Raw genomic sequence first — 22,003 nt, 5'->3', positions numbered from 1 at the left:
AAAACACCAGCAGTAGTCATACAGCGGGAAGATCAAGTTTAAGAAAAAGCAAGACTTGAGTGATAGTAGGTTTTTCAGGGGAACTATCACTAGGGCAAGGGGCTTAAATTTGGCATAGGCATCCTGTGTCCTCTGGGCCTAATGTGTTAACAGCCCAGATAATTATAGCATTAGTACGACAGGGTAGAGGGAAATACTATGAATAACACTACAAAAAATAGGCCTGACATATAATATCACCAATTTGCTATGTTAGAAATAAACACAGACATCACAATTTATTTCGACCCAAATTAAGAAAAGGCCATACTGTCGTTTTGGCTGTAGAATGGGACCAAAAATAAATAAATTAGTCATACAGACGCTCCCTAAATTAGTCATGTATGAAATGAATAAATCATCCACCGGGAGACAACATTTCACTGCATTCATGCCAGTGAAAATGAGACCAACAAAAGGCCAACATGAGTGTGACCTGGTTGACACCGATGACTGATACAGAGCTAATAGTACCACGTAATGTAAATAAACTAATGTGCCTCCCTTAGTACAAGTGATCTTTAAAGCAGTCAGTTATGGTTTCACTTGGGTTTTAATACCCTTTACTAAGACTTTTAAATAACAGCTTCATAATCATTTTACAACAAGTGACAACAATTGTAAGACTGACAGATACAGTATGACCCTCAAGTGACGGAAGACAATTTGTACCAACCTAGATTATTATATAATTGACTTACGAGTCCTGTTTTTACTAAATTATAAAGGTCAACAATGATAGCAATGAGAGGGAAACTATTTACTTAAGTATGATTTGTCTAATAATCAGACAACGTCACAGTTCTCACGAAGACATGAGCACATGTTGCTGCAAACAACTGAAATAAGATGCAGTTGCAAATTCACATTTAGATTTTAAAAGACTAAGGTGTCTCAGCTAGATCAGCTTCACTCCTCAGCCAAAAGCTGTGTCACTGTTTGTAGAGGTTACTCACAGGGAGAGTAGACAAGGTGAAGTAAGGCGTCGACTGGTTGATATGCAGACTTGTACTGTCAACAAAACCACTAACCCGTCGGTAGGAGCCGGCGGAGGACTGTTATCCACCGACATGTTTGTCTGTGTGCCACTTTACAACCAAACACAATACTATCGTATACAAAAAGCCACAACCATTAAATAAAATGGCATATTTCCCTAACCACACTCACAGCTGCTGATAAGTAAATGTAGCTCACACTGGAGACAATTCATAACCACCATCAGGGAAAGTAAAATCAATACATCTGCTCTTATATCTATAAATCAAATATATATAAATATGATGAGGCCTTAACAGCCACCAGCTGGGAACATGCATGTCAAACACTTGAACCTCGATCCTGAGGCAGACCAGCACAGACACCAGATGTTTAGGTTGTGAGTTTTCTCCACAGATTTGATGCTGCTACCAGTGAGTGAGGTGCCAAGGGTCCGGAGCTGGTGGCCACAATCTCGGCGAAGCTATCGTTGGGGTTACAGGTGGGAAGCGACCAAAACAACACTTCAGCGAGGGGCCCGCTAAAGATGAGGACCGACCCGCCGGAGACGAACCAACACGCACTTGGACGCACCAACGAACAGAAAAGTGTCACTTGATAGCCAGTTAGCTAACGGTAACTGTTAGCGTCGCGTTAGCCACCCACCGCACAGTTCTCAGAGGGTCGGTGGCATTAGCCGCATTAGCCGAGCCAACGCTACTCACCATTGCGCTGGCAAGCTAACATTAGCCGGCTAACCAACGTTAGCTCCAACGTCGGTCCCGTCGTCGTCCTCTCGCGGGGAAGTGCGGAGACAAACGCAGTTCTCCGCCGGCTGCCTCGCTCCCGAGTCTCGGTGAGGTTGCGAGAGAGACGCCCTTAAAGCGAGCCGGCCATGTCCCCTCCCCGGGCTGTGCTGTCACTTAGCTGCAGGGCTAACTGAGCTCAGTCTGAGGAGCTGACAGCAGGAGCTGCTCCAGCTGCGCGCTCACGAACATTCAACTGCGCGTTACTGCACATACCCGAGACGCAGCTGACGCCACATGCAAAAGTAACTGCGTGCAAACGAGACACTGAAGAAAAGGATACACAGTAATGATGACAATATTAACAATTATGGATATAATAACAATAATGTTCATAGTAACAATAATAATAATAATATTATTGTTATTATTATTATATTATCATTATTATTACTGTTTTATTATGATAGCAACAACGTCAATAATGATTATAATTCATCGTCATCACCATCATTGTCATCATTATTTAACATTTCTGGACTTGGATTATACAGTAAGTCTGGATTCTTTATTATATTATATATTATAATTCTTTATGTATTCAAATCGTGTCGCACATTGCATGTCACCTGTTTTGAGCAGGTTGAAGTGAGCAGTGATGAAGGATGATCACTGCTCTCTAGGTTTTATTGGGTAAGTCCTTGTAGATCTGTGTCGCTGATATATTTTTTACTGTATAATGATTTTTGTGTTCCCCTTCTCTGTGTCTATGCCTGAGTCCCCAGGGCTGTTGTAAACAGGCGTAACACCACCTGCCAACCCTGAGGGCCGTAGTGCTGTTCTCTGCAGCCGGAGCAGTGAGTTCAGGGAGTAATTAGTCCACTCTAACATATTGGTGCAATTCAAGTTGCACCAATCAATTTATAATTTGAAGTGATAAATAGCAGGGGATGGGGAGGAAAGGGGGTCAGCTTTCTGAGTAAAGCATATCCACTGTGACGGCATCATGACAACTGTGTTTTCTAACCACATAGCATTTCTATGAATTCTGTATGTAACCATAACACTAGAAAATACACATATTTCAGGAATTGCTTCTTTAATAAAGAATGAGATGTTTTTTTCAGCCTCCGGGCCTCCCAGCTCCAGCACAACCACAACTGCACCACACTCAGCGTCTCTTGGATCTCAGTTTGACTGCTCTTGAAACAATGCTCTCTAAATACCATGCAACCATAGAGATCACAAAAAATGTCCATCCCAGGGTCGGGGGCAAATAAAGCCACCACAGGGTAACATTGTCACTCTCAAAGAGAGGTACAAATGAGATATGGCTCTTATTGTGTGCTTGAACATTAAATCCAAGGTGGGTGCAGGAGAGCTCCAGTGGAATGCAGAGTGGACACTGTGGGTTCTGTTGAGTCACTCCCCCAAATAAATGACAACAGTGAGGCCTATAAGAGACCCCCGCAGTGTGACCTGGAGCGTTTCACTCCTGCTACTGGAGCAGCTGTACACCATCGCTCCTGGAACACAATCTGAAGCAACATCCGGCTGCAGGTGTTTGGTTTTTTTTGGTCTGTTTATTTCCAGATCAAGCTATGAAATGGGTGGAGTCAAAAGGTAGTACCATGCAATTAATTACACTCACTCAGTTGCATTGCAAATCGATATTAACAATTTCTGATTGCATTGCAGAAACATCCTCCTGTACTCATTGTGCTGCTGCTATGTGATCCCACAGTATCTCTGCACAGGACTTCATTCTCAGAGTAAGTCGTGTGCCGCAGCGAGATAAGGATAACAAAACAATGTGAACATCTACTTTTCAAAAAACACCTAATTGTTGATATTATCAGTGCAGTGCATTGCTGCAAAGGTGACTTCACTTGCATGCCAATTATCACTGTCAACACTATAGGCTTTATGTTAATTATAGCCCTAATGGTCCATTGTTACTCCTGCTCCTCTTTGCTGTGTTGTGACATATGTTCTTCTTGAAATATTGAATAATAGGGCTTTTTTCTTTTTCTTACCCATAAATACATGATGAGCTTTGTGTAGCTTCAATAGCTGTGTCTCGTTGCATAACCTTTTGGTCGCTGACAAAATCTGCTCATTGGTATTCATCTTTAGAAAGAGCTTGTTATATGACTTCATAGATTATTTTTCCCACGAGGCGTTAATAGACGTTTGTACACACTGCTGCCATTATAGATATATTATGACATTCCTGTGTGAGCTAGTGTAGAAGCATGTTGTTGTGTTGGGGGGGTACAGCTGTATATTGATTCAGTTTTGAGCTGAAAGGTAAAATGCATGGAAAAAATACATCACAGTGTGATATGACAGTTTCCGCACTGGGTAACAGTATTTATATATATATATAGTACAGGTTTACATGTAAATTGGATACATTAAAGAGTCTCTTACCAGTGAACCATTTATTCAAACTTGATAAAGACCTCTAACTTCCTGCCCAGATGTGCAAGAGTGGGCTAATCTAGAGCTCAAGTGTTAAAGAGACAACCACAAACAGTGAGGGGTGGCCTAATATTTATTCAAGGCAGTGGTGCAGCTCTCCAAACACTGAGCTTTTATACCCTCCCCACAACACACACACACACACACACACACACACACACACACACACACTTGGACTACTAACGGGCTGTTCTGTGTTCCCATCTTGCAGCTGTGCGGTTTTCATCTCAAGTCAGTAGACATTTGGAGCAGCAGGCCATGTGCCCTCAGATAAGCGTCGGGGAGGATCGTTTCCCAGGTGGATTCACATAAACTGAGCCTAGTTTGTCTTTTTAGTATCTTGATATTTACCCTGCATACAACTGCATATTGCTATAGTCTATGTAAAATATTACAGATTTCCAAAAGTATAATACAGATGCTGTATGTTTGAAGTAAAACTAAGTCACTGTCCTCCCTATATGTGTGAGAATGGAATGTAGATTGACAGACAGATTTAATGACTTGTGTTTCCATCATCAAAACAGAGCGAAACTATAACAAAAGACAAAATTGTTGTATTTTTGCTGAAATATAGAATTCTCTTCATCTTTCCTATTATTATTGTTATACATGTTATAAATGGAAATAAACAAATGTATCAGATTTATCTTAAATCAGCATCTCTTCATGTATGACAGTCATTTCATTCCATTAAATTTGGAATTTGGGAATAAAACAAAATATTAATTTTAACACCAATAATAGTAAAAACTGTGAAACTGATAATCTTGTAGTGGTTTCTTAGATTTTCCATAGCCATTTATAAACAACTCAGCTAGTGCTACGGCCTCATTAAGTGCTGGTAAATGAAAATGCACTGATGAGGCTAATGAGACATGTCAAAAGACAAACGTTCACAAGAGGCTAATAGTGAATCTAATTGCTCTAAAGTAATATCATTGCCAGGCGAACTGTGCTATATATTGTCTGGTGTAATAGAGAGATGATTTAGCCATAGTTTCATGAAATTAACTTTAACTCCTTCACCATGGAGAATGATGACAATGTTGCACCGCCTCTGATCTGACTGTTTATTTAACCTCTCTTCTGTTCCCTGTAACCTCAGGATTCTACATTATGTCCCAGTTCCACATTGCTGAGCTGGCGAGAAGAGGCACCGTTAAAAAGGTCCCTGGATCATCTCCTCAGCATGTTGCTTATCAAATAGGCCCAGCGTTCAACTTCAGAATCAACACGAGGTAAGCAGCATTGAGTATTGTGAGTGTAGTCTGACCCCTAGTGGCTGTACTGGTATAACCCCAATTTACCCTGTCCATGGTCCTGAACATTACAGACTGTTTTTAACAAGTGACAACACATTTTTTTCTGTAAATCAACGTATGAACTAAACAACACAAAGATGACATGTTAAATGTTGATATGTATGATTTCACTATCATAAACGGAATAAGTATATCTATCTCTCAATGAGCTATTATAGGTCTATAGGATGGTCTACAATTAATCTTGAATACTCTTCATAAATCCTTATTTGAATAACATTTTGTGTATTGAGGATGTAAATTGGATGTTTCGTTTGTTTCAGGTCAGCTTATCCTCTCGGACTGCCGGAGGAGTTTGCATTTGTGGCTGTGCTGCGAATGAGTGCCAGCACCATAAGTAAAAACTGGAATATCTGGCAGATGCAGGATGTGGATGGCATTGAGCAGCTGTCTGTTAGACTCAACGGGGAGTCTAAGACTGTGGAGTTTACCTTCACGGCACTGGACACTGGGAGGCAGACTTTTGTCTTTGGTCCCCTGGCTTCCCTCTTTAATGAGCAGTGGCACAGAGTGCTGCTGGATGTCAGCACAGGATCCATCACCCTCTACGTGGACTGTGTAATGATCGGGTCTCAGAGCATCCCAACCCTACAAAAAGTCAGTCTGGATGGGTTCACGTTGATAGGAAAACTCAAGGACAACCCTGCGATGGCAATTCCGGTACGTTCCTAATAGAACTGAGTACTGATGTTGAAACTAAAGCAATCGTCTGTTTAACCATGCACTGTAGGTGGAAATGAAATTTGGCACTGGACACAATGTGATTTCAAACTATACTATTAAGAAAGGAAAACAAATGTATACAATGGATCTTTTATTCCCTTACCCCAGTAGCTTTACTTCTTCACACAATAAAGGTACAGGCTTTTGAAGTGGTGTTTCATCAGAAAACTTTGAATGATTGAACCTTCAGAAATTTGCCAATTTTGATGTAATCTGTAATATGTAAGTTTATTTAAAGAGCTGCATAATCATGGTGGCAAACTGGTTGCTCTCTATCCCCAGAAGGTATAATCTTTTTTTAATCTTGTTCATAAAAACTAAGACTCAAGCAGACATGTCATTAATCTTCTAATTGTGGAACCTCACTAATTTATATAAGACAGTCAGACGTTTGGAGCACAGCTGTCCTTTGTTTTGAGGCACTTTACCAACAGCCCTCCAGTCCTTCTGTCACACAAGCTGTGCACAATGCAGTGTGTTGTTTGGAGACCCATTTTTGCGGCTCTCTGTGAACACCACAGACATGACTCTAAATTACATTTCCACAGTTTCAGTCTTAACCCTCCACTGTAAAGTTTATTCAAACTGTCCTATGAAAATAATGAGACACATCAAGAAAAAAAAAAAAACACAAGAGTGGGGAACTCTACAGTTTCCTTTGCAGAATCCTAGACATGCAAAGACTTGGGAATCCCTGACATTTCTCACCATCCTGTTTGGCTTGTGTGTGACAACGACCTCTAGAGAAAATCTACTGTCTCTTCAAGCTATCCTGCAGCGTCTGCCACGACGAGCAGCTCGTGTTTCCCGCACGTTTTGGCACCTGTCCCTTTGTTGTGCAACGCATATTTGGTTACAACTCCTCTGACAATACAGCCTAAGCTTTTACGGCGCATTTTAATAATTTTAACATGAGCTCCACACTGTAACTAATTTACAAACACACTCTGCTTCCTGGGTTTCTCATGTGCTGCAAAAACGCAAACTGATGCAATTTTTTGCGCAAGGGACGCAGGGATCACGCGCCATAGAGCTGTGGATTATAATTGTGGCGCGACATTGTTATACGTGTTACAACTGTTGTGGTGATATTGTGCTAATGTTTAATGACCCCTTGTGTATTTATCAAGTTTGAACTCCAGTCAATGCTGATTCACTGCGATGTGACGCGAGCCCGGACAGAAGCGTGTTACGACCTCCCAGCCAGGACTTGGGTAAGAATGCAAACACGACGAGCTATAATCTGTCTGTAGTTTTAAATTACGTATCGGTAACTAAACCTAAACTAGTGTTTGGTTGGTTCGAGGAGCCACTTGTTATTGGCGAGGTAAAGAAAACCAGTGTGTAACTGTGCCTAACAGCAGTGTGTTGTGCCAAAACAAATCCTCCTCCTGCTCCCCTTGCCTCCATAAAATCTACATCACCAATGATTTTTTTTAATGATTAAAGTTCAAATTTTAAAAGCATTTATATTGGAATCAGAAATTAAATACCCCGCTGACCCTGCCCATTGGTGGTGTCTGCGGTGTGGCCCCTCCCCTCCGCGTCCCCTCTCCAAACCCACCAATCGCTTCCCGTAACCGGTCATCGCATGAATATACATGAGCTGCTGATGGCTGTGGGGCCGCGGACGGTCTAGATAGCTGAGGGGGGACTCAGTTGGGTTGTTTTGTCGGGGGCTCCTTCAGCCAAACAAATCCCAGTGAAAGGACTACAGCTTTTCTTCCTTTCCTGCCCTGCACCGGGGAGATCATGGCTCGGGCCCTTAGCGTCAGAGGGCCACTGCTGGTGCTGCTCCTGCAGCTTGTCCTTATTTGCTCCGCTCAAGTAAGACTGATGTCTCTCTCTTTTTCTTTTGTGTGTTCTGTGCGTTTGTCTCTATAGACCGATGTGACAGAGGTGCAGGTGAGTGCTGCTGGAGTTGTTTTATTCAACCCGAGAGTTTTACTGTGCATTTGTCCTAGAAAGAAAAGTATGATGAGCCAGCTTTTGTTTGCAGTTTCCTTTTGACACCTTTACTTTTGCAAAGTGCTGTCTGAGCTGACACATTTCTGCAGGAAGAAGTCATCCCGATTGGCTGAAAGTTATTTCAGTACATCCAAGAGACAGTCTTCTTTTCTAGTGGTGCACCTGCTCTCTTTTTTTTATAATGTCTGTGCAGCAGTTTGTCAAAGTAAGAAATGACAAAAAATATTAAGGGTAATTTTAGGGAAATTGATACTGGTATTTTATTCTTATATTATTCTTATTTTTACTCAGAGGAGCGAAGGACCTGTTGGCCCTCCTGGACCTGCAGGTGTCCCAGGAATTGATGGCATCGATGTAAGTGCCCTCAGTTCATTGTTCTATGATGCACCAAATTCTGTACTTTGCCACAATGGCTCCTCTGTAAGCCTTGAATCTCTTTTCTTGTAGGGGGATAGAGGAAAAGACGGCGAGGATGGGCTCCCGGTAATTATAACACATAAAACAATAAAAATGAATGTATTGCATTGTGTTTCACTGTAGATCTTTGCCCTGAGATACGTGGAATGTTTTTTTTTTTAGGGCCCTGATGGTGATTCAGGTAAACCCGGCTCCTCGGGATTACCTGGCATTCCTGGAAATGATGTGAGTGCTCCGTGCTTTACCTTTCATGTATTTTGCTGTTTAACTCATATTGCTATAAAACCTCAAGCCTGCAATGGGGGGGTGGAACTACAAAGTGTGATCCTCCCACCACATAGGTTATGTTGGCGCTCATTAGTCATGAGTGACCGACGAAATTTCAGATTTAGAGGGAGGAAAAAAGTGTGAAAAATGTAAGGAATTTATTAAACAGGATGAAGAAATCCAAATTTCCTTTGTGACACAGTAAACCAGGACCGGAGTTTAATTAACTCTGGGTTTAAAGGAGGGGCAGGAAAACATTGTAACATAATACGGGTGCTGACGGCAAAGAGGAGCTGTACTTGAAGCGTTTCACCTTAAAGGTTTAGGTAGATAGAGTATGTTCACGTCAACCCACATTATTCCGAATGCTGTGTTATAAACCAGTTTTATACATTATGAATCATTGGCTGTGTTATTCCTCGGCACATCTGCCAGGACGCTGGGGAAACAATGGCAGCTTTGTAGGCTGGCCGCCGTTAGTATCTCCTGTTGAGAATCCTCAAAACAGTGTGGAATGATTTCCTTCAATGGGCTTGTTTGAAATGAGCCAGAGGAATGCTGCTCTCTGCTCTGTGTGCACTCTGAGAGATTTACCCTCTGCCCTGGTGCTGACTTTTCCTGCATGCATGCTAAGTTGAACACAGTACATGGCCTCCAACAGAGCTTTGATTTTAATGGGAATGACTAACATGAAGCAGCAGTAGAGTATATACTGAAACACTTAAGAGGGAGTGGTTATAGTCAAGGTAATCCCAATTATAAATTCATAGGACCCCTCCCACTGGAGTGTGATTCTGTTAGGATGTAATAAATGGAGATCTGATGCTGAATTCAGGAATATTGACAGAGGGAATAAAAGTATTGGCTCCTGAGGTAATAGCTAGATTAAAATGCTTATGGTTTTTAAATATATAAGGTGAAAAAATACAACTGCTGAAGAGCCCTGAGCTTTGCTATGATGTATTAGTTAAGCCTGATGTCTCCTCTCTGCAGGGTCTGACCGGCCCGTTTGGAGATGCAGGACCCGACGGTCCCTACGGACAGAAAGTGAGTGACTAATGAACCTTTTCTTTCCTGCTTTAGAGACTGTAAGTGAAACAGTGCCAAGCTGCTGTCCAGTCTTTTGGCATGGCAGCGAGGTGCCGCGGTGCATAAACCAATTCCTCGTGACAAATGAGACTTAATCCTGCAAGTCCTCTGTGTAATCTCCGTGGGGAATGAAGCCCCTAACATCGGTCTTCATTAGGCTAAACATGGCCGGGTCAAGAGTGTCCGGCTCAGTCATGTGATGAGCTGGAGGAATGTTAACTCGGGCCGTCTGCACGCTCGCACAGCTCAATTACTGTACTATACCTCAACACATTATTTCAGTGTTTGTCTCAATGTCTGTCCGTGACTCTAATGTATTTATCTTTATCTTTTAGGGTGAACCTGGAAAATCTGGACCCAGAGGGGCAACTGTGAGTAACAATTCCCCCCCCCCCCCCAAACCTGTCAGTGCAAGGATCAGATCGACCATATATAATCTTGAGACTGTCTATATTTGATTAAGTCTTTGCTTGTACACCAAATTGTGCCAATCTGAGTCATACTGTATATGTCTCTCCTTAGGGTGTTGGGCCAGATGGACCCCCAGTAAGTCATTCATTTATCACAATCAATAGTTTTCATTATCAATGTTGTGTTAGTGTTAAATACCTGAAATGTCTCTTTGTGCAGGGACCACCTGGACCTGGAGGACTTCTGGGTGAATTGGGAAAAGTGGGACAACCTGTGAGTAGAGTTAGAGCAATAGACTGTTGTTGTGTTTTTAGATTAGGGATCATCACAAAGCCATAATTTGAATGATATAAACAGAGTGCATCTGTATCTGTACATACTGTAGTAAGTGTTACAGCACAGAAATGTAACTTATTTATCTAACAAATCTACAAACATTTGTTCAAAAACACATGCACACACTGTAATCTGTTGATGTTTTTATTTTTTCTATAATTTTGCCTTTGGGCCATAGTTGTTAACATTTTACATTGGATTTTATACCAGTTGTACTGTTTATATATAGTTTTATTATAACTATAATCTGGTTTTGGTACATTTCACCATGTGTATAAATAAATGTCAGTGTGTCTCAGAACATTTAAATTACCATCACCTGTAACTACAAAAGATAAAATAGATATGATAATGAATAGACAATGAGAGTTGTTTCCCCTGAATATTTGCAAATAAAAACAAGTGAACCAGTATCTGAAATGTTCACAATCAAACTGATGGTGTAAGAATTCACGAGGCCCAGAGAAAGTAATGGATGTTTTACAGTGAAAATCATATTGTAATTGAATGAATGGATCTGGGCTTTGACATAAACCTTTTAGCAGGACGCCTGCTGAACTGAACTGTTGTTAGTGGGCACATTCAGAGTCCTTGTGTCTTTTTAACGACTTCATCTCTTTCCACAGGGTTCCATGGGTGTGAGAGGACCACAGGGACCTAATGGACCAACAGGGCCCAGAGTAAGTGACCCAGCGTCATATGACATCACCAAAGATTACATATCACACATATTTCACACGGGAGGGATCATGATGCAAGCATGAAATTATTCTGGCCTTGTAAGCGATGCCACCGCTGCGCACTGCTGCACTTCCTCTAGTGATTCCCAAGCCATGAGCCATTATGTTGATATATTGCAATATAGAAAGTGTTAACTTGTATTTCCCCTCAATTTCAGGGTGCAGCTGGAATGCTCGGCAGTGCCGACCTGGTAAAGCTTTGTTTTCTGAAGATTATAAATCTGATTTTCTCTCATCAAATGTCAGGAATATTTTCTAATTTGTATTTTGGTGCTGTTTAGTGTCGAGACTCGTGTCCACCTGGGACTTCTGGACATCCCGGCCTTCCTGGCATGAAGGTGAGTAGCAGAGTTTTTTTGTCTTTGTACTGAAATCATGGTCGCGTCCCTACGTACAGTGTGTTCAACTGGCTCTCCTTCTCCTCTCTGCTTGTTTCCAGGGTCACAAGGGTGTGAAAGGTGAAGGAGGAGAACCTGGGAAACAAGGGCACAAGGTAAAATATGTTCTGTTTGGAGCATCATTCATATGTCTTTATAAATAGCTACTTCCAAACATGAATTTGCCTCCAGGACTGTCACACGCGTCACAACATCAGGAAAAGAATTACCCATGGCTTAAATGTGAAGAAGTGATTCCCAGCGCATTTGAGACAAGTATTATTTGTGCTGCTCTATTTCAAGAGGAAGTGATACATGCCTGTGTGTAATGCCTCTGACTTATTGTGCGGAGGATGATTTATTGGAAATGATGTTCAAGCACAACTACCCTTCTCCTGTAATGCCTCCGTGCACTATATAAATGGAAATGAGTCCGGGCCTATCTCCCTTTATCACCCTGTGCCAGGATATGATATACTGTCAGTCTGTGCTGCGTCCCCGCACAATGATTTTCTCCTTCACCGAAAGTTTCATTTCAGGGGCCTTTTTCCCTGTTTCCCCCCCCCCATTCACAAATACATGACATTGAAGAAGAATATTGAAATATAAAATATACAGGTGCAAGAATTTCACTTTATATAAATACATATTATATATAATATTATCACTGATCTTTATTTGAACAAAACAAACACAGATTAATATTATTATTATTACTATTTTGATCAAACCACCAGAGATTAGTTTAAATTGCTCAGATTTTCATTTTTGCCAACCAAGCATTTTTTTCCACGAGAAGACGATTAATACTCAATAGACAACAATATTTTCATTCCTCTCTTTTTATATAACCTAAACAACTGTTGACCTGTTTCATCATGTAATATTTGATTATTAGCTATGTATTGTTTATACACCTTCATAGCTTCCCCTAATACTAATAATTCAAGACAGAAATTGCCTAATGTGCACAGTCTCAGACCCAAACCATTTTCCATCTTCGTGATTATGCCTCCTCAGGTCTGTGTCAAATTCAGCACATAAATTATTTGTAATTTGCAAAGCAGGAGAGGGGTAATTTGGAGTTAAATCGTCTGCTTCTCCCCCCCCCCTCCCGCGATCCATTAAGACGTGGGTGTTAAACACATCTCAGAGTGGCTCCGTCATTTTCTAATTAACAGTTGATAGGGGCAGCCTGCGTGTTCATTTTTCTGTGAAAGAGAGGAAACCATGGGATGCCAGTTGCATCATGTGTTCGGATGTGGTTTCACTGTTTCATGTGATTGACTTGAATTGGCTGTTTTTTTTTCCACTCAGGGTGAGGAGGGTGACCAGGGAGGTCAAGGAGAGGTCGGATCCCAAGGACCGACGGTGAGATACACAATTTGTTGGATCCTTTTGAGTTCTTCACCGTCTCTGGTTTGTTCTCTCTGCTCACTGAGCACCTGTTGAACCTCTTGTTATTATAGGGCTCCCAGGGAAACCGTGGAGCCATGGGAATGATGGGCCTCAAGGGAGAGAGGGTAAGTGTGTCACTAAATTTTTCATCCCATGGTACCAGTCATAAACATCAGACTCCTTATGATTTACTTTAAATCCTTAATGGATTTATGTTCTCTGACAGGGAGCTCGAGGTCATGATGGAGACCTAGGTCCTCAGGGTGTCATGGGGGCAACTGTAAGTGTGACCCACAATATAAATGCTTTTATTTCTTAAGTAAATGCCGTATGTATGAGTCATATATGTGTGATTTAATGCACCATTTCAGGGGGATCGAGGACAGAGAGGTGTGATGGGCGAGTTCGGGCCTAAAGGTGAAACGGTGAGTCGACACATCTCATCATCATGCACTTGAACACTTTTGAATGTATAGTCGAGCTATTGTAAAATGACTAATGGTACTGCTGCTATGTTGTTCAGGGTGTTCTAGGGCCAAGAGGAATCACAGGCGTGCCGGGTCCCAAGGGAGAGTCTGTGAGTGTCTGATCATCGATGACAAACAAAACTATTCCTCAGACGCATTTTGTACAAACGACTCATTTTGCTATGTCCTTTATTTTCATCGCCAGGGTTTACCAGGTGTGGATGGTCGCGAGGGTATTCCTGGGATGCCGGGAGGGAAGGTAGAGCATCAATCCTACTGATTCCAACATAAAGATTTACTTTACCTGGTTATTTTCGTTTGCTGTATGAGCAGCGTTTTCTTCACTGTCTGTTCCGTGTCTGCAGGGAGGCGTAGGCATGGCTGGTTTTCCTGGAGAGGTTGGACTTCAGGGGTTTCCTGTGAGTATGACCTTTAACCCCAAACTGTCAAAACCAACTCCAAATGGATGCACCTGAGTAAACCCACCAGGGGCAGTTTTAGAGGCGCCACAGCTCAGACGTGCTGCAGTACGATACTCGCCTCCACCTCTGTGCTGCAGCAACAAGCAGCAATAAGATGTGCTTAAGATCTTATATTTTATAATATATGATAAAGTTGACCTGAATCCCACCAAACTGTGATATTAAACACATACAGTAGGGTGTGCTGTGCGACAGTATGCAACGCTTTTTCATCCCTAATGAGAATCAGTGGAAAGATTCTGCAGGTGTAAAAGCAAGAGGAGGGGGCTAATAAAATACAAATGCTTGGTCACTGTACTGCAGCAGTTTTGTCAGGTATCTGTACTTGTACTTGTTGTACTAGTTTTACTAGGACTTTTTACTTTTACTCACTACATTCTAACACAAATATCTGTACTTTCTACTCGCTTACGTTTTCAAAACTGGCTCGTTACTTTTGTTTTAATGCGTTTTAACATGTCAAGCGCTGCCTTCCCAATATCAAAAGAGGTTTTAACCTAAATGGACAATAACACAGAAAAGAGGATTCCCTGCTTTAAATCTATCGGCGCATATCAGGCAAAACTTACGCAACACAGTGTAAAGGACGTATCAGTGCATATGTCCATGACAAGGAGAAACAACATGGAAGAAAGCGAAGAATCAGTCAACATCACTGATAACGTCACAAACCTAGTATTGTAGCCTACACATTTCCTCCCGGACAATTTCTGTTCAGGTTGTAGTATATTGTTTTTTATTTCATTTGAAGTAAGAGAGGTTTCATTTAAATAGTAAATGAACTACGAGTCTCAGTTTGCTTTGCACAGATACAGTCGTTAGAAATGGGCCTCAGAGCGGTACTTTCTACTTTCATACTTTGAGTACATTTTAGAGCCTGTACTTTTATACTGTCACTTGGGTTTAGAGGGTTCAATCAATACATATACTTTTACTTAAGCCATTTTTGACACAATAATCTGTACTTCTTGCCACCTGGGTGTAAAAGTCAGCGGATTTAAACAAATATATGTTTTCCCACTGAGTCTTCTTCACCCTCATGTGAATTTTACAGTCAAGTGAATTCTTTTTTCTTAGAATATTTCCCCTGTCTTGTTTCTTTTGTTTCTCCTCAAAAATGTTCTGTGTTTTTAGGGTATGCCTGGTGTTCCTGGACCAAAAGGCTTAGGTGGCCCTAAGGTAGTTTTCTCGATCTATTAATACACATTTTCAGTTGTTTCTTGCATTTATTCATTGATTTTTCTTTTCTTAAATTGACAAAAATCTAAAAGGCAGTTTTGGTTGTTTCTGTGTAGGGAGACTTCGGTCAGTCAGGCGTCCCTGGAACATTGGGACCTGCTGGCAAAACAGTAAGTTATACAAGCAGCCCATGTTGTCCTGGTCCATTGTCACCTCTGTTGTGCTGCTGAGTGATTTTCACTGTCTCTCCACAGGGTGAGCGTGGAGAACAAGGCGAGGTGGGACCTATTGGACCTTTCGGTAATCCTGTGAGTATCATCTATCAGATGAGTTTCCATTGCCCTTACTTTGTCTTTCATTTTACTCTTTTCATTTTACTGTCTTTTCTCTCTTTTTCTCAAAGGGAGACATAGGAGGAAAAGGCCCTGAAGGTTCATCTGGAAAGCCAGGTGCCAGGGTAAGAAATAAACACATTCACAACTGAACTGAATTTACATTGATTTCCATTTAAAAAAGATTATGAATAAAGTTCTTGTAAAACAAAAAAGAAATACCTCTGGAGGATAGAAACACAAAGAGCAGCACTAAATGATAATTCTCCTCGTGTATGTTTTTCATACTGTGAAAAAAAAACAATCTGAGGAGAAGGTGGAAGCCTCAGTGTGTGTAGCCCTGGCTGTGGTTGTCACAGGAATGTCTCAGAGAATAGGCCGAGCCTGGATCTCACATGAGGTCTATTTTCACAGCAAGGGGAGAGCGGTGAGCAGCGGGCTGAATGAGCTCTCTGTTCTCCTGGCATTCCTCAGACAGTCGGCCGGCGATCAAACAGGGACCAGCTCAGACAAACAGGCTCGAGAGAATAAGCTTTTTAGTTATTCGCTCTTATTCACTATCGATATCGAAGGACTTTCCGCAATGCCAAAAAGGTGTTATGTTTTTTTTTTTTAAAAGCCCATTGTTCTGCTGTGGATTTCAACATATTGTTTATAACCCTGCTCAGATGTTTCTCCTGCCCTCAGAAGTGTTTGTTATTTGTTATATTACATTATTCGTTACATTATATTATCCATTGTGTTGGGTAAATTATGTAGAAAATAAGTTTCATTTAGGTTTCTAATGTCCATTTTATTGATATCTGCTTAATGCTCGGTTTTCGAAGTTAAAAATAAATTATTAATTTTGTAAATATGGATGAAGTGCAAAGAATGAGTTCAGTGTTTACATAAGAAACATATACAATAGCCAGTTATCGGTGGAAAGAAAAAAAGCTCTGTATAGCTGTTCATGCGCTAATTTTTTTTGAAGGTTTTTTTTAAAAATGTATTACCGGAAGTAGATGTTTGTGTCCTCTAGTGTCAGATGCATTGGCATTGCACAGAAATACAACAAATTTAAATGTATGTATTGTATGTTATAGGGACCCAAAGGTGACCCTGGCCTCCCCGGCCTCCCTGGTCCTTCTGGTCTTCCTGGTGTGAAAGGAGAGAGGGTAAGAAAACGCCACAGTCACATTCAGGGACCTCCTCAGATTCAGGACCATTGTCTTGACCAGTGGGAGTTATGTCCCAACAGCAAACAGCTGATTAGCCCCCTCTAGTGTGGAGAAACGGAACATTATCTGAACTCTAAAGATCATTTAGTTGATTAACACACTTGTTTGGTTTTGTTTTGTATTACAGGGGGATCGTGGAGACACAGGACCCAAAGGAGAGCAGGTATGAAACACTGATACTAACTTATTCTGTCTTAATAGTCATTCAACATTTCAAATAACAGGTGGGTTACTTTGCGTACATAATTCAAAGAGTATATTTTCATAGGGAACACAAGGTGATGAGGGAAACTCTGGCGACAAAGGAGAGCTTGTAAGTTGTTGAACCAACACTAACACTGTTTTATCTTTTACTAACTACTCAACAATCTCACCAGAGTGTAACCGTCTCTGTCTCTCTGTCCATCAGGGTGAATCAGGAGAATCTGGAGCTAAGGGAGAGGTGAGTTCACACAGAGCAGCTCAGTATTGTCCAGTGGTGTAGGACCGTTTAGAGAAAGTGCTGCAATTTGACCTCGTCTGGTGCCTCATATTGTTTCTCTGTCAAGGTGGGAAACCTTGGCGAGTCTGGCAGGAGAGGTCCCGAGGGAGGTCGAGGTCAGCCTGGCATCGACGGGCCTCCCGGCACACCCGGACCCCGGGGCATGCAGGGAAACAGGGGCCAAACTGGAGTCAGAGGATCTCAGGGGCCTGCGGTAGGTCCAAGGGAAAACATCTCAAGTTGAGAGTCTGGGGGAAGTTAGTGGAGTGGAGACAGTGTGACAGAGTGAGGAGGAAAAGCAACAAAGTGTCTTTACCAAAACTCTCAGAACTAAATATTGGGAATCATCATCCAATCAAATCAAATCCACATAATGTTAGAGGTATGGTCAGTAATAGTATGTGTGGGCAGGCACATATCTAAACAATCTAAATCCTCTATCCATGATGTGGCCGCAACCGCGACCCTGGATCTGTAAAGATAACACACAGTGACTCCGGGGAAAGAGGCAAGTCACTAACATGTATTGATGAGACGGGAATGCGATGAAGAGGACTAGACTTAATTGAAATGATGCTTAAATCCGAGGTGAACGGAAATTTGATCTCAATCTTCAGTTGCAATTTGTTCCTTGTGCACATTCATCTCTTATATGGTGTGAAAGTATCACACTCCCCAAAGGATAAGTGGTAGAGATAAGGGATGGATGGAATATCATCCACTTTCTGCCTTTTAGGATAGTCTAGTCTGTGTGTGTGTGTGTGTGTGTGTGTTATAGAGGTGTCATGTCATTTGTCGTCTTCACGTTTTAAGTCATAAAAATGGAAAACTACGACTTTCTTGTGTAGAGCAAGAAGTATCTGCCCAAGTCTTCTTACTCATTATGGTCTATTCTCAGGAACAAATGGGCACTGATTAATATAAGCCCCTTTAAAGTCTACAAAACATACAGTCTGTAAAACAAAAACTGAGCTGAAGGCCTATAATAAGTCTCTCTGGGTTCTGTAATTCTCTCTGCTCTGTTTTGATCTTTTTTTTATCTCTATTATCTTTGTACAGTTGTCCTCTTTTTTTAACTTGTGCAAAAGCTCTAAAACTCAAAACCCCAATATTTTAAGGCAAATGTGAATGAATCCAAACACAAAAACAAGACGCTCTCAGAGTTTCTTGCTGAATCCTCTGTGCAGGAATTGAATCCCCACCAGCTCCAGGCTCAGCGGCACTCCAACATCCCCGCAGAGGAGGCTATCAAAAAGAGTGTTTGCTCATGGAGATCGATAAAATCCCAACTCAGATGTAATACCTGTGGCGTTGTAATGGAAAATTCTTGTACATATGTCCGACATGTCATTTTTTTAAAGCTTCACCTCAGGTTGTAGGACTGGCAGAGGTTTTTTACACCCAGAGAGGAGTCAGTAAAAAAATGGCGGAGTGCTGTTTTCACTTGATAACACTGCTGCACAGAGTCTCTACGTAAATGTTTTATACGCTGTAATGAAATATACTGAAGTCGTCTTTTTTTCTTTTTCCAGGGTAAAGAGCCAAGTGATCAGCACATCAGACAAGTTTGCATGCGAGTCATGCAAGGTAAGACAGACGGGCCTCTGACCCCATTTATCATACGTTTGCACCTCATTCCTCGACTCCTCGACCAATCTTTCCCAGAATGCCTCATTACACATTCGCACATGGAGCTCCGGCGTCTCGTTGATCCGGGCCGTCGCTGAATACTCTGAAGTTCGGAAAAGGAAAGGTCTAATAAGTGAAACATGAAATAAGCTTCGGTCTTTGTTTATGTGATGGATGAAAAAATTCCTTTCTCCGAGCTTTAGAAATGTCTCACTGAAGTCACAACCTCTGTTCTCTTCATTCGTCTTCACAACTCATCTCCTACGCTCATGACTTTTTTATGCCCTGCGTGCTGAAAAATTAATTTCACCTCCAGCAGACCTGTACTCCTCTGCTCCGAGCAACGAGTCTGCCAGGGAAGGAAATCTTTAAAAAAAAAACAGCAGCCGAGCAGCCGGCGCATGAATTTTCATCAGCAGCCAGAAAACTGAAATCTTAGGGCAAAGCAGCATGCAGCGAGGAGCCACGGGAGATTAATATTAGATTCTTTGCACCATGAACATACATTTCCTGTCGCTGATTGCTGGAAATAAATAGTATTATCTCCTTTCTGCTCAATTTACTGAGGTAAAAATGAAAAAGGTTAAAAAACAAGGGAAGCTCGAGGGATAACGTGACCACAGATTCACCTCGAGCATAAGAGCCGCCGCATCGTCTCTCTACAGCGTGATTTACTACAGTTACATCTTAGAAATTCCCTCGATAACAGTCAGTCACAACAATTTTGTTTATGAACGTTCAATGTGCTTTTTGGCCATTTATTATTTGATGGTTTTTCATCCTCTTTCTGCTCTATCCCAACAGAACAGCTGGCCCAGTTAGCGGCTAGCTTGAGGAGGCCAGAGTCTGGCGCAGCTGGTTTACCTGGAAAACCTGGACCTCCAGGGTCTCCCGGGTCTCCTGGAGACAATGGCTTCCCTGGGCATTCTGGAACAAGAGGCCTTCCCGGACTCAAGGGGCCACCAGGATCCCTGGGAAATAAAGGACCTAAAGGTGAGCAATTTATTGAATGGTGTTGCTGCATAGGGCAGACATCGGACGTTAAATGAAACATATTGGTCATTGTTTGATTTACCGTGTTATCTTCATTACTTAATGCTTGTTACAGGTGAACTGGGAGACAGAGGCTCCAGAGGGCCGACTGCACGGGGACCCAAAGGTCAACCAGGAGCTCCTGGACTTCCTGGTGAGTGAATGTTACCTTTTAAATCGGCTCCTCTATCCTAATGGCTAGTTTTTCTTTTCTTTTCTGCATGTTAAGAGTTTATATCTACCTCGGAGTGTGTTGGTTTTTTAGCAGAGTTTAGCAAAAAGTACCCAAACAACTTCATGACATTTTCTGGAGAGTTGGAACTTGAACCGAGGAAGAACCCATTACTTTTTTTGTGGATCTAGATAAACGTGCAAATCCAGGATATAACTTTCTTTAACATGGCGAGATAGCGTGTTAGCTTTGAGGTATGCACTGTCCAAGTGCCCTTGTAGTTATCTACAGAGGAAGAATGATTCCAGCATTAACTAGAATAGCACTCAGTAGAGTGCAGACCTCCGCCTCGGCCCAGCACTTCCCTTATATTCAATCAAGCTGATTACACACACATCATCTTTCATCAAGAACTATGAATTTTTCTCTGAGAATTTAATGGAAATTCTGATAAATGCCCTGTGTCACCATGTCCAACTGAATGGATTCTTTAAGTTTCATTATAACTAACAAACAAACGCAGATGAAAACAGTACCCTAAGTGTAACTACTGACACATGAATGTCATGATCACAGGTGAAGCAGGCAAACCAGGCTACGGTCAGGAGGGTCGGGACGGGCAGAGGGGACCTCCTGGCACCCATGGTCAGCACGGTGTGCCCGGGCCTCCTGGTGCAGCTGGCCCTAATGGCTACTGCGACCCGTCGTCCTGTAACCTCCAGGCGGGGGCCGCCCACCAGTCTCTGGATGTGAAGGGACCCGCAGGGAACTAAGAGCCACTCTGGCAGAGACAGAAAGACTGTTGGATTATCTCCCCCTGAGCACACATCATTTTTCACACTTTCTTCCCTCGGGCTGTTGGTTGTTGTGGCGCCTTCGATCCATTAACCTCTAGTGTTGTGAGCGTGTTCTGTGGCAGCCACAGCTCCATCGGAAGGAGACTCAAGTAAAAAAAAACAAAAAAAACAAGAACATTGTTTTTTTTATGTGCTGAATAAAATCCAGCTTTTTTTCCCTGTTGTATTTTTCTACCAGAGAGATGTTTTGACATATTCAGGGTAGTGAGTTCACATTACTAAGACGAAAAGAAATGACCAGAAATGTTTGTTTATCCCACTCTCCTCCCTCTGCTTTTATCTCCTCTTCTCCATTTACACTTGTTTCTCACACACTTAAATTAATGACCCAAATCAAATCAGGAGCAGGGTTTTCAGGTAAAATGCCTTTTTTGTTTTCAAATCTTTTTGCTCTTTATGTGCTAATGTACCAAAGATGCAGGTACCTTCATATTTTTAGTAAAGATTTTTATTTTTGTTCTTGTCCGAGCATCGTTTCAGCCTTGGAGTTTAAAATAAAAAGGAGAGGACGAAAATGCCATCAAGTCACACTGACTTCAGTTTGTTGTAAATCTGTAAAAAAATATGTTTGAAATGTGGTTATATTATATTTCCTACAAAACAAGCTGATGTGAGTGTACAGAAGAAACAGAAAGAGAGCAGCTGTGCCTATACGTTAATATAATACAGGAATGAGGGAAAGCCTCATTAATGTGAGAAATAAAGAAAGCAACACACGCAGTGTTTAATTTATTCTGTTTACTGGTTTCTTTCTGTGATGATATATATTGTGGCAAATATCAGAAAATGCATGAATCAATGCGCCTGTTTTTTTTCTCTTCAAAAACTGCTAAAATAAAAACTCAAACCTTGTA

The 22,003-nt window shown here is 41.7% G+C and overlaps 2 protein-coding genes across 14 annotated transcripts in view; one reads left to right on the top strand and one right to left on the bottom strand.

The window, feature by feature from the left end:
• fam135a (family with sequence similarity 135 member A) overlaps positions 1-2,070 on the bottom strand; it is a 26,324-nt gene extending 24,254 nt beyond the window's left edge. For 5 of the 8 annotated variants that reach the window (XM_034607866.1, XM_034607867.1, XM_034607870.1 and 2 more), the window contains exon 1: positions 1,743-2,036. The gene's annotated coding sequence lies outside the window, so the exon portion shown is untranslated. Of the gene's footprint in view, positions 1-1,742 lie in introns of all 8 variants that reach the window. The other 3 variants (XM_034607868.1, XM_034607873.1, XM_034607869.1) reach the window with 3 other exon arrangements.
• col9a1b (collagen, type IX, alpha 1b) lies at positions 1,309-22,003 on the top strand. Of its 6 annotated transcripts, XM_034607880.1 has the most exons (40): positions 1,500-1,519; positions 2,406-2,456; positions 3,130-3,386; positions 3,462-3,535; positions 4,459-4,545; positions 5,356-5,488; positions 5,836-6,232; positions 7,426-7,509; positions 8,180-8,200; positions 8,555-8,617; positions 8,711-8,746; positions 8,843-8,905; positions 9,941-9,994; positions 10,372-10,407; positions 10,559-10,582; positions 10,667-10,720; positions 11,410-11,463; positions 11,682-11,714; positions 11,805-11,861; positions 11,963-12,016; positions 13,218-13,271; positions 13,370-13,423; positions 13,525-13,578; positions 13,670-13,723; positions 13,822-13,875; positions 13,971-14,024; positions 14,131-14,184; positions 15,382-15,426; positions 15,543-15,596; positions 15,681-15,734; positions 15,830-15,883; positions 16,844-16,915; positions 17,106-17,141; positions 17,247-17,291; positions 17,388-17,420; positions 17,527-17,673; positions 18,992-19,046; positions 19,893-20,081; positions 20,197-20,274; positions 20,869-22,003. In XM_034607880.1, exons 3-40 carry the CDS (start codon positions 3,202-3,204, stop codon positions 21,063-21,065), a joined length of 2,946 nt encoding a protein of 981 aa, XP_034463771.1. In that variant the 5' UTR covers positions 1,500-1,519; positions 2,406-2,456; positions 3,130-3,201; the 3' UTR covers positions 21,066-22,003. The 6 variants fall into 6 exon arrangements, with proteins under 6 accessions (XP_034463774.1, XP_034463772.1, XP_034463771.1 ...); XM_034607881.1 differs by lacking the exon at positions 2,406-2,456 and having other exon boundaries at positions 1,464-1,519; XM_034607879.1 differs by lacking the exon at positions 1,500-1,519 and having other exon boundaries at positions 2,311-2,456; positions 2,891-3,386.

This window comes from Hippoglossus hippoglossus, chromosome 15, assembly GCF_009819705.1.
Source record: "Hippoglossus hippoglossus isolate fHipHip1 chromosome 15, fHipHip1.pri, whole genome shotgun sequence".
Lineage (NCBI taxonomy): Eukaryota > Metazoa > Chordata > Actinopteri > Pleuronectiformes > Pleuronectidae > Hippoglossus > Hippoglossus hippoglossus.
The sequence above is the reverse complement of the archived record's forward strand: the minus strand, read 5'-3'. Positions and strand labels throughout refer to the sequence as shown.